Below are 15,052 nucleotides of genomic sequence, written 5' to 3'. Positions count from 1 at the left end.
ATGGTCCAGCCAATAAAACTCCCAACCCTTCTTTGTGTACCTTAATATTACAACACTTGTACAAGTATACTGTATACTATACAGTAATTAACGGCATGGATCTGTTTGGATCGTCCTTATGCAGTATCATACATGTCCATTAGAGAGCGCCCAGAAAACAACCCTGTCTTGTTTCAAAACATGAAAAATGACAAAATAGGAGACTAAACCAGGGTCTCTCAAATTCGCTTCCCAAACTAAAATCTATCATGTATTGCCATGGCATTAATATATACAGTACATTTGGATAAAGAAACAACACACTTTAATCAAAAAGCCTTTGAAATTGAACCTTTTTACACCCTGGATTATGCGAGAAGTCTTCCCCCAATGACTCAAAACCCTTATTTAACACTTTTATTAATACAAAGCAACATGATATATAAAGAAAATTTCACTCTGATGCCATGAGGAGTTCTACTGCTCTGAAATGCATTAGCTGCAAAAGTGGCATGTTTTTAGAAACAACAAAATAAAACAAACTCCCTTTGTCCTGTTCTGGCTTCTTAAAACTAGAATGCTGTAAAACAAAAACAAAACAAAACAAAACCAAAAAAAAAAAAATACACAAATGACTAATAAGTGTTCCCTCATCCCAGCTGACCCACCCTCGCCCCCACCCCCAGCCCACCTTTTCCTCTAGAAGCGGGCTAAAAATCTACAAACATAAATAAAGAAAAGCACATTTTGCTTGGCTTTTTTTTCTTCCCACAATTACACAGCTTGTTGAGAGTCCATCCAGTGTCCACTTTTCCTTCCCGTAATTCTGTAGGTGAAAACACAAACCCCCCGCAAAATACAAAAACAAGACACAGACACCGTGACAGTACGGAGAAAGGACAGCTGCGTGAAAACGCAAGGGAAGAAAACTCCTGTGTGTGTGAGTGCGAGCGTGTTGCTAGGTTAGGTTCGACTCGTGGTGGTCCTTGGCGTGTAGACAGTGGGGGGGTCTTTAGTCTGTAAAAGTCTCTCTCCTCACTGCGGGAAGGAATTGGAAGGTTGTGTATCTGTATGTGTGGGTCTGTGTGGGGTGGCGGGGTGGGAAGACAGGAAGTTCATTTTGGACCACAGTTAGGTCGCCACACACATACACATACACACACACACACACACAGCCTATCCGGTGACATCTAGGTGGTTCTCTCCTCGCCCTCTGTCTCCTGCTTGGTCCGGCGCAGGTTGCTTTTCATTTTCACAAACTCAGGAGTGTTCTCTTGCTCCTCCTCGTTCTTCTGTTGCTCCAGTTCCAGCTGCAAGGACGTGTAGGTTCGATTAAAAGCGGGCCCAGTGCAACGATTCAACACGCATGTTATAGATATATATTTGCACTACGATGTCATACACACTGTACTTCTGGGTGGCCAAAACTCCAGATTGCACCTCTCGTAAAAAAAACCCTGACATGTCAGTTGATCAAGGCAGAGCGATTGAGGAAAAATGGGAAATGATTGAGTGGTGATTTTAACCTTGTCTTTGAATGTGTGAAGTGTCAGTTGGAATGCTGATGTTGCGTGAGGTAAATAGCTCAAGAGGGGACAACGAATGCTGGCCGTAAGAAACATTTCACCAGGTAAGTGGATTAAAAACTAGACATGGTGGAATTTCAGACATACAGGTACATCTCAATAAATTAAACTGTCAAAAGCTTAATTTAGTTTGGTAATTCAACTGAAAAAGTATGTATAGTTTTGATGATTATATCTTATAGCACACGAAAACCCCAAATTCACCATCTCTAGAAACAAGAATATTACGTAACAAACAATCAAGAAACAATGGAAATGATTTTTAATGTAGAAATTAGGCAGGAATTTGCCATGTGAAAAGTATTTTCGCAAGTCCATCCCTCCATCCATTTTCAACACAGCTTATCCTGGTTAGGGTCGCGGGGCGCTGGAGGCTATCCCAGCTGACTGCGGGCGAAAGGCAGACTACACCATGAACTGGTCGCCAGTCAGTCGCAGGGCACATATAGACACGGACAACTATTCGCACTCACATTCACACCGTCACTGAATGGGAACTGAACCCACGCTGCCCGCACCAAAGACAGGCAAGTGGACCACTACACCATCAGTGACCTTCCCAAGTGTTTAATGAATCTACAGGATATAATGCATGAGGTACTGAAATAAATGGACTTTCCTAGCATATTCTCATTTATTGAGATGTGCCTATAGTTAAGATGAACCTTGTGGGACTAGCTAATTACAGTAGTACCTTGCGATAGGACTAATTTGTTCCATGACCACACTCATAACTTAAACTTGCATCGCAAATCATCTCTCTATTGAAGCAAATAAAAAATTGGAAATTCTATTAATCTGTTCAAGCCCCCCCCCACCCCCCCCCAAAAAAACAACAACCAATTGTGGAATGTGCTTTTTAATAAGGAAATAAATAGCACTTTATAATATTGTGCTTCTCAAAACATAATAATAACATAATTATTTCGAATGTAAAGAATTACAGAATTTGCACACTACGACTAAATCATTGCAACTCCTTCCGGTGTATGTGACTTGGCCACCAGGGGTGGGTAATACAGTCATGGAGACAAACAAAGAACACTTTCACAACGACCGTAAGTAGCTTGGTAATCTGCAGTAATATTTGTATTTATTTTCTTTTTTACTGAGGGTAAAGAATATATTAGGCTTTGCACGATCAGGATTTTTGAGACCGATCAGCGAGTTTAAAAAAACGATAACCGATCACCGATTCGATCACAAGATGGAGCAATGTGTCTATTTAAATAACTTGTTCATTTACTGTATATACTTGTGTACTTCATTGCTCCAAAAAATATTTACAATAAATAATGTATCTTTGTTCATCTATTTATGCCAGTGAGGCATAGTGACAGGCAGAACAAATGAATGGTCTTCTATTAGATGGCAGGACGTACATACAGTAATTCATGTATCCACTTTTTGTGACATTTTTGTTTGTTGGTGTGCCGTGAGATTTTTCAATTGGAAAATATGTTCCTTTGCTTCTTAAATGTTGGAAATCACTGCTCTAGTCAGATCGTGTATTCTAATCAGTCAGGTCAAACCAACATTACAACATGACAGAAATAATGGGTGCGAACTTACTGTAATTAAATTACTTTATTGTAATTAAATTACTTCACCCACACCAAAACTTTAGAGCAGGATTCGACAGAACGGCGGCATGTTTACATGCAACCGTTAGTGCTAGCACTAGCTTGCTAGGCTACATAACATTTTTGTTTCCTGCTTGCGAGCCGTATCGTATTAAAAGTAGTGAACATACCTCAAGCAATCCTTAAACGAATGTCCTCTCCTGTCCTGAGCACCGGTGACCACCAACACACGTTTTTCCGCATTTAGTCCTTATAATACAGTCGGCGCAATCCACTCTTGTTGTCGTCGCCACGGTAACGAGTGTATCCGGTCGCATTTGAGTTGACAAGATAAAGCCCAATGATCGTAAAAAATGGGATGGAGTGGTATCGGAATATTGCAGTAGTCTGACATAGTGCAATCGTGAAAGAGCAAATTTGTCTTGTAGTCTGATCCGGGCATTACGTGTTGTCTTTCTCAGACGTGTTGACTGTCCCACACCGCCAACATGTTTTTTTTTTCTTTTAAATAACTTTATTGGCCGTCAGATATTTACAGTACTACATCAAACGACACGCGACAAGGCTAAAAATAAACTAGCTTTTGGATTCAAATATACTGTGCATGATGGCGACGCGGAGTAAATGTCTTTTGTGGAGCCGATCGGCGAATTATGACCAAGCCGATCAGCATAAAATGATAATTATCGGCCGATACCGATCCGACCGATAAAATCGGTGTAAAGTCTATAATATATGCCTGCGAGTATTGTTATATTTTCTGTCTACATGTGTTGCTGCACAGTTTGTGGTCAAATATCTGTTCTTTTGGCCTAGAAAAACGTGAGCTGGCATCTATGGCCCTTAAGTCTTAAAACGGATTACTTGGTACCAAATTAAAGATGTTACCTGCTCCAGTTTCTGTTGCCTTTTCATTAACTCGATCTCCAAGTCGCTCCTCTTCTTGTGCGCCTCCTGCTCCTCCTTCTGAGCCTTGAGGACTTGCTCCCTTTTCCTCTTCTCCAGAACCTTCTGGAGTTCCGGTTTGTTCTGAGGAGCCAGGCCCCTGTGCGCACAAAAAAAAAAAAAACACAAAACATTCTGTTACCGGCGTGAAACAACAATAAGTATCAATCACATGAATCGCGCAGCAGATGAGCATAACCTTATTCCGTGTGACATGCATTCCCCTTTCCCAGTGTTTTGGATTAAAAACTTGTCAATGGTGTTCTCTCAAGTTTTGATCTGGAGCCAATTGCACCAAATTGTCCAGTCTGTGGACAAGATGGCTGCCAGCACTGGACCTTACCTTAGGGGAAAGTGGGATGAAATCAGGGTAAAATATAAACACTTTTCAAGCTCTTTCAAGATGAAATTTCAATCCTTGCCGGTACACTAGCCGCAGTCTGTTACATTACATTCCAAGACGCTGGTCAACCTCCTATTTTGGTCAGATTTTGAAACAAAAGATATAAATAATCTGTTCCAGGGTCAGATTGTCATCATAAAACCTAATGAAAGTAGATAGGCAGTATTTTAGGTTAACGCTTTAACACGCTAAACCAAAGGCAGCAAACATTTGTGCTCATTTGAGTTTTAAAACAGACAGAGGGGCCAGTTTGTGGGCTGAGGAAGATTGGAGAGAAGCAAAGGTGGAAATAGATTAGCACTAAAAACCTGAAGAGGATCAGCGGGGGCTCAATAAGGTTCACAGACTCTCACATTGATACACACTCATTTACACACACACAAACTCTCACTAACACATTCTCAGTCTCTCTTTCACACAATCATGTATTCTCACTCACTCACCCACCACTCACCTCAAGATTAAGAGCAACAAAAGGAGTGAGGCTACTCTACCTTTGTGGAGAGAAACTTCAACAATCCACCCCCACACACACACTTTGATGTAATAACAGGCTGTCTTCATGAGTAAGGCCGCCTTAATTAAATGTATCACCGATTCTTCAACATTACATAACCATGCTCACAATGTTCCCAGAAGCTGTGGGAGTTCTTTTTTTCCTCCCTCCAATGTGATTACTTAAGTGAAGAAGTGTGCGTGTGTGTGTGTGTGGTGGGGGTTCTTGTGAGAACATTTACTGGGGAATTAAAGACCTGTCTGAGATTGGGATGGGCATGCGACCACATGTCCTTGATTGATAATAATGCAATAAGGAATCAATGAAATAAATGGATTTAAAAAAATATACTGTATATTTTAAATGTGCTAATCTCAAATTTTTTTTTAAACTCCCGTTGTGATTCCAGTGTCGTGCTGAACAAAATGATAGCTGACGAGCGAGTAATGGATTATTTCGCCCAACCCAACTCTGAGGGTCTGTTTACATGACAACAATCTGGTAAACAATCAAAACACTCTTAATAAAGTTCTTCGGGAGTCTCGTGCAAGGGAGCCACTGCCCACCCCACCCCCTCAACTGCGGGGTGTGCCAACACAAGGACAGCTTCTGTTACCACGATGAGTCGCAACGGGGTGGCTACTCGGCAAAGAAAATAAGAGCTAACAAGTATCCATAAAGATGGTAAAAGCACCGATTGTATTTTCCTGTGTGGAGGCAGCACTTCATCACCAAATTACACTTGTCAATTAGTGTAACGGATCTGTTTACGTGGATCTGTTCATGTGGATCTGTATACGGGCAAATGCCAATCTTTTTTTTGGTCCTGTTTGGCTGTAAGGTCAAGCAGAATGGAGGATCTGTATTCCTTTTATGCTGGAACAGTTTTACTGTGTCACAGTGGAGATTTTAAGCTTCTCCTGTGGTTTCTTAGCATTATAATTGCAGTTTATTGAGAACCAGAGTCGAACAGAACAAAGTTTCTAGAGGGGAGAGAGAAACGAAGACAAAACACAAAGCACTAATTGTAAACAGGATGAGAAAAGTAAGTCATTACATTATCTACAACAATGAAACATTAAATATGAGTGTTGCATGGGGCTGTAGTGCTACAGCCTGTGAGGGAAGGACAGGACAAGCTTGACTAGCTTTTCCAGCGGACACAGTTTCAAATCCTTCTCCACCAACCACGTCGAATATCAAGTATGTGCCGCTTTTCAGACGCTGATGACAATGTGCTAATCTGTGCTTCCAACATTGGAGCTCTGCTTATCTCTTGGCTTTGACACGATAGCGTTTCCATGTAGTCGTCCGGCCATTGCTTGAAAATAGTGGATCTTCGCCCAGCCTAGCTTCCAAGTCATGGTGGGAGAATCTTTGTGTGGAGGAGCTATTATGTAACTTTTCCGTCTTGCGATGTCAAAATCAGGCAGACTTCAGAACGGCTCGCTCACAGACATATGCTTTTGCTTTTCAAACCGTCCATCCGTGTTCTATAGTGCTTGACCTTATTAGTGTTGCAGGTGAGCTGGAGCCTATCCCGCCTGACCTTCAGCGTGAAGCAGGCTACATCCTAAAGTGGTCGCCAGCCAATCGGAGTGCACATACAGTGGATCCCCGCTATTTGCAGGGGGATAGGGACTGGGCCGGACTGCGAATAGCAAAAATCCGCTGGTAATAGACGTGCTTTATATTTGCATTGAGAATTTTCTCTCTTTTCTTTTAAAACAAACAATTATTGAATAAACGTGAACAAACCACCAATAAGCGTTCTAAGATTGCCCCCCCTCCAAAAAAAGAAAAAAACTGAGAAAAAAAAATAGCGCGAGTATGCGGTGGTCCACTGTTTACAGAAACAACTATTGACACTCATATGCACACCTATGTACAATTTTGAGACTTCAATGAACTTAACATGCAGGCAAGCTGGAGAGAATGCTGGCCGTTTTTTAAAACGGCACGTGTATTATAAATGCATTCGTGGTTCCGAACAAATTCAATGTAACTTCCCCATTGAGATTCAAATAAAAGCTTATTCTAACCCCCACTTTGACTCACGTCTTCAAAGGTTTTCACTTTTAAGCTCCAAAAACACAGCTGCCAGGTAAACAAACCGTCTCTATCCTGTTTTTTTGTGTAACTGTGGAGGAGATCAAGGTCACAGAAAGTATTAACAGCAGCTGCTAAAAGATCCTTACGCCATTCTCCTCCCCAGCGTGCGGACAAATGTTTCCATGATTACAAACCCTTCTGGCCTGGTCGCTTTCCACAGTGGACGCCCCTCCAAGGTTTGTTCAAAAACGCACTGGAATTTTCTTAAAATTGCTCAGCGTCTGTGTGTGTGTTTGTGCACAGCCGAGGTAGCAGAGAGGCGGAGAAAGGCCCTCAAGCTGCGACTGTTTTGTAATCTTGATTACATAACGTGCCTTTTCATGCAACCGTCTATCCATCCGTGGATCCACAGCACCTCCACCCAACCCACCAGCACTCTCGTGGTCGTGACTAATCTGCTTTAAAAAAAAAAACAACAACACTGATAGATTCCTCGCACACGTCATACTTACATTCCCAGCATTACCAGGTACAGACATTTTCATAACGTAAGTCAACAATAGGCACCATGGTACGTTCTAGGTGGCAGAAAGTGATCGACTACTGCTGACATGAACAGAAAATGAAGACAAAAACATATGTCTTGGGTTGCACCATCTGTTGGAATCTTGGTATTGTTGTAGTTAGGTTTATGTGTTCACTGTGATGGGTAAAATGCAGAGAACAAATTTTGTGTGCATGCATGCATGTTCATGACAATAAAGGTGATTCTTCTTCTTCTTCTAATTGATTGATCGATAGTGTTTATCGTCTTCATTTTTAATGTCCCGTTTCTGTTGGCGGTCGTTGAATGCATCATCAAAGGGGAAAACGAAAGTATGTTTCTGCTTGTCTGCAGCTACTACTCGGCCGCGTAGGCTACTTTTCCAACATTTATTATTCTGTAAAAATGAAAAAAAGTGAGTTTAACCATTTGTGTAAAATGTTAATGCGCACATTTGCTTGCCCATCAGTTTATGCCAGCATGTTATTTAGGCTAATGTGCTCGCTAATACTACTGATGAGCCTCACGTGAAGGCGGTTTGTTTGTGTTGAATAATTGAACTACTAAATACAGTTGTTTCCGTAACATGATTTTTTTACATTTGAGATGCATGGCGTTGGTGCTTTATGATCCTCTCCGTTTCAGGTGACTTGCCGCCATCTTTTCACTACTTGCAGCAGGGTTGGGTCTCTGTCCCCCGTGAATAGTGGGGGTTCATTATACTTAAAAATAAAAAATGAATTCAGGGGAAGCACGGTGGACGACTTCTTAGCACATCTGCCTCACAGTTCTGAGGACCGGGGTTCAAATCCCGGCCCCGCCTGTGTGGCGTTTGTATGCTCTGCCCGTACCTGCGTGGGTTTTCTCCGGGTACTCCGGTTTCCTCCCACATCCCAAAAACATGCAGGGTACATTAATTGAAGACTCTAAATTGCCCGTAGGTATGAATGTGAGTGCGAAAGGTTGTTTGTTTATATGTGCCCTAAACGGAAGATGAATTAATGAATTAATTCTAGGGAAGTTGTAGGTGAGGAGGATAGATTGAGTGGATGACGTCGTAAATAGTTGTACAGAGAAGATTGCAAGGCTGCCAATAATCCTAGGAGCCCAGTTCTAAAGGGACAGACTGGAAACCAAAACTCCATCATCAGGTTTGTGGAAGGTATTTTCTGACAGGTATGTATGAAATTGTATTTTAGTAATTTAGCAAAATGTTGCAAGACTGCTATCTAATGTCGTGCTATCCATTTTTAGTGTCAAAAGAACAAGTCCGTGCAATTAATCCGAGCTAAAAAAAAGTCAATTAATTAGCAAGTCCCTATAAGAGCATGTGTGAATTTCCAACATCTATTTAAAAAAAAAATCAATTTCCCTGTTGAAATGTAAATAACTATCGGTGCTCCGTCTTCCTTGAAAGCAAATTACCTCACCTAAAATCATCTTTTCGACTGACACTTCACATTTTCTCACCACGGTGGTAGAGAAGAATAATTCATTTCCCATTTTCTCAATCACCGCATGAAATATTTTTATCACGTGATCTCCATCTACCATCTTGTTCACAACACGGCTCCCTGTGATGTAATATCTGTCGCTATTTATAACTCTGACACAAAGATGCCAGCCCCTGCGTCCCTTGAGAGGAACTGGGCAGTGCGGATGGGATGATCTCGTCACGCTGACCACACACCCGCTTGGCCCCACGCCGCCAATGATCCACGAGAGCTTTTTTGCATAACACATCTATGACACAGTAATGCACCGGAGCTTTTATGTAAGAGTTGCTGTGGAGGTTTCATGGCCTGCGCTTTACATAACACTGCCGCTGGAGGTTGGATGCCGCGCTCGGACTCACTCCACCCACCCAGCCTGCATCAGGAGGATCATAAGACCAAGGACGTCTCATGACGATTACATTACCTCAGCCTCCATCAGTGGAGGTCAGACTAAGGTGATGTGTACGTGGAGACTACCTGACAGCCTTTTTAAAAAGTCATACGATCGGAATGCCATCGGGCTGGGCGATCAACTCCATCAACTCCAACTCTTGATGCAACTGTTCAAATGTAATTGTTTGAAATTAGTGTTCAAGGGATATCACCTTTGAATTGAGTCCATTTATGTGCTTCAAAATCAAGGCGCAACCTTTCTTAATGAACTTGAGATGATGACTAATCACTTTAGTACTCTGTTAGTAGGTTTATGTGGAGAATGCTTTGGATTAATACTGTTGTGCCAATAATGTATAATATTAACCAGGACATGGGCTACTAAATACCAAAGAGTATTCGGACAATTAAATGCACTGACAAGAAAATAATGGCACAATGAAAGGTGAAAAATATTTGTAAAGGCCAAATTTTTCCAGGAAAAAAAAAGGGATTTTCTGAGAAATAAAATTCTGACGCCGCCTCCCCCCGATTCTGGATTTTCATTATTTCTCTCGATAATAACCAAGCTTTGAAAGAATAGGTTTTATCCCCCCAAGCATTAACTTGCATCAACTTCCACAGACATAACACAAACACAGATAATGTGAAAAGGGAAAAGAAGTGCTTCCTCTTGGATTTTCATTCTATGAAGGATTTTGTTAAAACGGGGCATTTCCTCTTAAAGGAAGCACTTTTATTTTCACATAATCGGTAAAGAATATTATATTAATTTCTAATCTTTCAGTGAAATTTGCTGTACAATTAATGGTAGGGGGAAAAAAACATCAGAGCCTGTGTAAGGTTTCAGAAGAAATACAGCAATATATCCCCAAAGAGGAAAAAAAAAATCCAAAAAGCCTAACTTGATGTGAGTAATGTAATTTTCTGTTACTTGTTATTGAAAAAAAAAGATTAAAATCATTAATCAAAGCTTGATTTTAAAGCCATATTGCCCAGCCAATACGTCCTACCATGCTAGACATACTGACCAAATTTAATGTTACAATGCGAGTAAAGTCAGGTATGCTATTGAAAGGAGATTCGCCTCCCAGGCACCCGCAGCCATTGAGAATGCTTCGAAACCAGATGCATAAACTGACCTCTTTTGGTTCATGAGCAGCTCCCGGTGCAGGTCCTGGTGGTTGCGGGAGTTCTTGACCGGGTTGATCAACTTCTTGGGTTTGATGAGCTCATCGCAGTCTCCCTCCAAATAGTCGGGCTCGGCCATGACACTCCTCCCTGGTGACAGCGACAGACCAGGGTCACGCGAATCTGAATCCAGACAGAAGACCACAGGCCACGAGGAATGAGATGAACATTTAAATATGGGCTGGAAATGGAAATGGTCACTTCATTGGGTACACATGCACAATCTAATAATATCACTACAGTTTTGAATGACACTATAATTTGGTTTACATAAGATTGTGTCCAGTGAATGTTTTTTTCCTTGGTGCTGTTTTCAATGAAGTCATCCTCTGGATTAGGTTCAATGATTGTGATGGACTCGTTACATAATAGGAGTGAAGAGAACATGTCGATGATGAACGAGCCACATGCAAAACCGAAAAAAAAAAAAAAAGACATGGACACATGCATTCACTTATTGTCTCTTTTTCTGCACATTTGCATTTATGGCCACACTGTTTGCAAGTCATTTCGGTAATCGTTGATATTTATGAAGCTACAACGCACATATCATAGACAATACACTTTTCAATATAGCCAAACACAACAAATGTATGCTTTTATATACGAAAACAAGAAGACACCAACCAGGATCATGAAGTGCTTTTATCCGGACTGTTGCAAAAAATTTTTATTAAACTTTGCTCTTGACATTTTACCATTATGAACAGGAATGAGGAATTTCACAGTGAATTCACCTTTATATAAAAGTCAGAAATGAATCAAGCATAACATTCACCCACTAAAACTCATACTAAAATCCGATAAAAAACATAAAATTTGACTTTTTATAGATTTGAATTTTTATAAAACAATCTAAAGCTTCACGGATAACCAGAATAATTTTATTTAATCATGACAAAACACCATCTGTGTTAAAGAGCTTTAACAAGTGTATTTACCAATAGAGAAACATACAAAAAAATATTTTGCTCTTAATTTAAGACATACGTCTTATATTGGTTGGTGGTCAAATACGTTTGTTGAGCAATGTGTACCTGTCTCACGCTCATCTTTCCATCAGATGCAATACTTATATTAAGAGCACACTCCAAGACATAACATTAACTTTTTCTTGCCAGGACCTTGCAATTTAAATATGAACAAAAAAAAAACCCAATTTACTGAATCAAATGACTGTAACAGTCCACGTAAAACAGTTCAGACCACTAAAACAGTCAAAACAGTGCATAAAAAAAGTTATTTAGCTCACCCCGCAGATGAGGAAAGACGGGGTATCTCAACATTGTCGCCATGGCTTCTATTTGGGTTTGATTGGCAAGTGAAAAAAAAAATTGAGAACGAGCGGTCCTTTATTATATATAATTTTGCCTTGCATGCACAGCTGTCTTCTTCTCAGAGAGTGAGTCAGAATTCAATGTCTGTTTTATAGCTGAGCTTACACACGCACACACACACTTTGTCCCTCTCCCGCCCCCCGCTTCTACTCCCTCCCACTCCTGTTAAATATGCTTTGAAAGGAAATTACAGTATTTTGCCTATTGTGCGCACATTATTGTATTCAAAAGCAAGATTCCCAAAAGCCTCTTTTCCAAGCAATCATTGCAAACACACAACGTCATCCTAATGAGGCCACAAAAGCCACAAATCACCAAACAAGCAGTACAGTACATTACACAGTAACACGCATGTGCTGTAGTCAAGCGTTTGGGGTGAGATTGCGTCCTCAAAATCCAAACAACAACAACATCACTGCGGAGGGTCGTTGTAAATGATGCAAATCGCCACTAGAGGTCGACATTCTTGCATAGGCGGCACGCCAACCATGTCGTGTTACATAACAAAGCTGCCTGTGATATAAACATGGCGTTTGATTGGCTGATTTCAAGGGGAGACGTCGCACACAAAAGGACGCTACTTGATGGGGACACACAGACGTAATGCTGGCTTGGATTGTTCGTTTGTCACCTTTTAAAAATGAAATTTGCATGTAACCAACGCAATTACTCAAATAAACTGGAAACAATCTGTCACTTTAAAAAGATACATTTGCTGAAGGACAACAGCCTCTTGCCCATCATTCATACGTGTACTGTACAGGCATTTGTAAGTAACAACTTAACAGACAGTGGTACCTTAATTTACAAGTTTAATTCAATTTAAATCAAGTCACTATAGAAATGAATTGAAATTCCATTAATCCATTAAAGACCCCCGAAACCATTAAAAAAGAAAAATGTTTTCACCTCATTCACTGCTAGCCGTTTTCAAAGCAGAGTTCCCCATATTTCCAACTGTTTTAGAGCATTTTGACGGATCTCCCACAGAATATTGTGTTCTATGACAAAAACAACCAAACGTACCCAGAGAAAGAGTAGACTCTTCTTTTGCCAGAACATAAGTTTGTTTTTAGCTTTTTCCGTTCTTGAGTAATCAGCAGTAAGTAGTACATGGGTTGGTTTAACCAGAAACACTGGTTTCTGACCAAAAAAGTGGCGAAATCTTTTTTGCGAAATCTTTTTTGTCAAGCAAAACAGTGACTTTCACAATATTTTGCTTTTGTGACACCTCAAACTATAAAAGAACAACAAACAAGACTGAGAAAGGGCTTTTCTCCTCTAAATAATTTATTAGCATATACAATTAAGAAACGCACCGTCAGCGACGCCGGGACGGGAGTGGATTTTGACTCCTGCTCCCTCCCACTCCTAAAGTTATTGATCCCATTCCCTCCCAATGGCGAGCCAAAATTTTACAGAATCACGTGAAAACCAGGGTTTCCACTCCCCGTGATGTTGTTGTCATAGTTAGCTGGTCCCGGTGACTTTCGTTCCCGCTCCCAGTGATGTTCGTTTCCGCTTCTGCCCAATCCCGTAATTAATAGTGAAATTCACTCTCATTGCACTGGACTCCGTGGGAATCCGGAAAAATGTCAGTTGGTAACGCTGACTCACTGAATGGCTCGAGTGTGACTTTTTTACATGACATTCATCATTCACTCCATGAATTGCATCATCTTTTCTCTCGATAGCAACAGACACTTTCTTCTAAATACCACGACGCATTCTCTATTTATACCATACATATACATACACGGTTCAAGTGTAAGGTGCCTAAACTTGTCCGACTTCCAACATGTTGGCATTTTTTTCCCTCATAACCAACGTGACAAGCAGAGATGAGATTCACCGCCTAATCTTTTTATTCACCGCCTAATCTTATCTTCTACTCAAAAGCTGTGCTGATGTCAAATCCAAAGTGATGGAACGCCACCATCTACAGGGATCTGTTAGTCATTACAGTGGTTTGCAAACCTGAATTTAACAGACAAGCGGAGAGAGATCCCCCTTCCACTCCTACCTATTAAAAAATTTACTTGACAAATATAAATGTCCACAGCAGTGAATGGGCAATTACAACAAAATTGGCGAGGTCCATTACTCGCACATTTTGTCTTCGCCTCGGCGCTTGTTCCTTAAAATGTCAGAGGACAAAGATTTTAATTTCTTTCTTGATAACTCTAGAACCCCTTTACAAACCACCACTGCCATTTCGAAGTGATTATATCGCAATACAGCAGTTAAATCGATAAATATGATGCAGAATGCGCCTTCCGGTCTTCATCTCTTTCCGGCGCTGTGACGTCACACAAGCCAAACATCCTGTTCATCCGGCGTTGTGTGCTATTGTTCCATGCTGTTGTTCCAGTCCTTGTATATTTGTAGTCGTATGATTTAACGATGTCACGATGGTTTATTGTATGGCATTTGGCTGTACAAATGGTTCAGGCAGCGCCAAGAGTTTTTTTTTTTTGGGCTTTCCAAGTGAAGAAGGAATACGTGACCAGTGGATAGGGAAAGTCAATCGACAGGGGAAGAGACGTGGTCAGCTGTGGGTGCCTAGCAATCATTCCAACTGTGCTGATCACTTCAAACCGCTGTGTTTTGAAAAATACTTAGCAGAAAGCATTGGATACAGAGGCAGAAGCTGAAACCAGCTGCGGTGCCAACTATTTTTCCTACGGCCATCGGGACCTCAACTGCCAGCAAGAGAACCAAATCTCGCAGCCGCCACGGTGCAGCAACGAAGCGGCGCAGACAAGAGGTGAGCATTTCCTTGTATATACCTACGACTCTATTATGGTTACTATGCACCTACTCCTATGGGAGTAGGAAAAAAGACCCATGCAGTAGTTTTCAGTACTGACGTCTGTAGCAGACACACGGCAAAGACTGTGTGGGGTGTGTTATAACGCAACTCGAGCGAGGGGCACACAATATATAGGAATACTGCATACTATGTAAAAGCTTGTGCCGTGTCACTGAAACATATCTGAAAATATACGCAGTCGTGCTAAAAAATATTGGCACTCCTGGGGTGGCAT

General features: G+C 41.1%; 1 protein-coding gene across 6 annotated transcripts in view; it reads right to left on the bottom strand.

Annotated features, from left to right (window-relative positions):
* Positions 1-287: 287 nt before the first annotated feature.
* Positions 288-15,052, bottom strand: part of fam107b (family with sequence similarity 107 member B) — a 37,140-nt gene continuing 22,375 nt past the window's right edge. For 2 of the 6 annotated variants that reach the window (XM_061773254.1, XM_061773258.1), the window contains exons 2-4: positions 10,620-10,791; positions 4,037-4,193; positions 288-1,289 (exon numbers count right to left, since the gene is read on the bottom strand). In XM_061773254.1, the coding sequence (XP_061629238.1) occupies positions 1,170-1,289; positions 4,037-4,193; positions 10,620-10,747 (405 nt within the window). In that variant the 5' untranslated portion in view covers positions 10,748-10,791 and the 3' untranslated portion in view covers positions 288-1,169. Of the gene's footprint in view, positions 1,290-4,036; positions 4,194-10,619; positions 10,792-10,938; positions 11,071-11,920; positions 12,083-15,052 lie in introns of those variants that run through there. The other 4 variants (XM_061773252.1, XM_061773253.1, XM_061773255.1 and 1 more) reach the window with 4 other exon arrangements.

Source organism: Phyllopteryx taeniolatus, chromosome 5, assembly GCF_024500385.1.
Source record: "Phyllopteryx taeniolatus isolate TA_2022b chromosome 5, UOR_Ptae_1.2, whole genome shotgun sequence".
Classification (NCBI taxonomy): Eukaryota; Metazoa; Chordata; class Actinopteri; order Syngnathiformes; family Syngnathidae; genus Phyllopteryx; species Phyllopteryx taeniolatus.
Note: the sequence above shows the minus strand (reverse complement) of the source record. Positions and strands in the feature narration are given on the sequence as shown.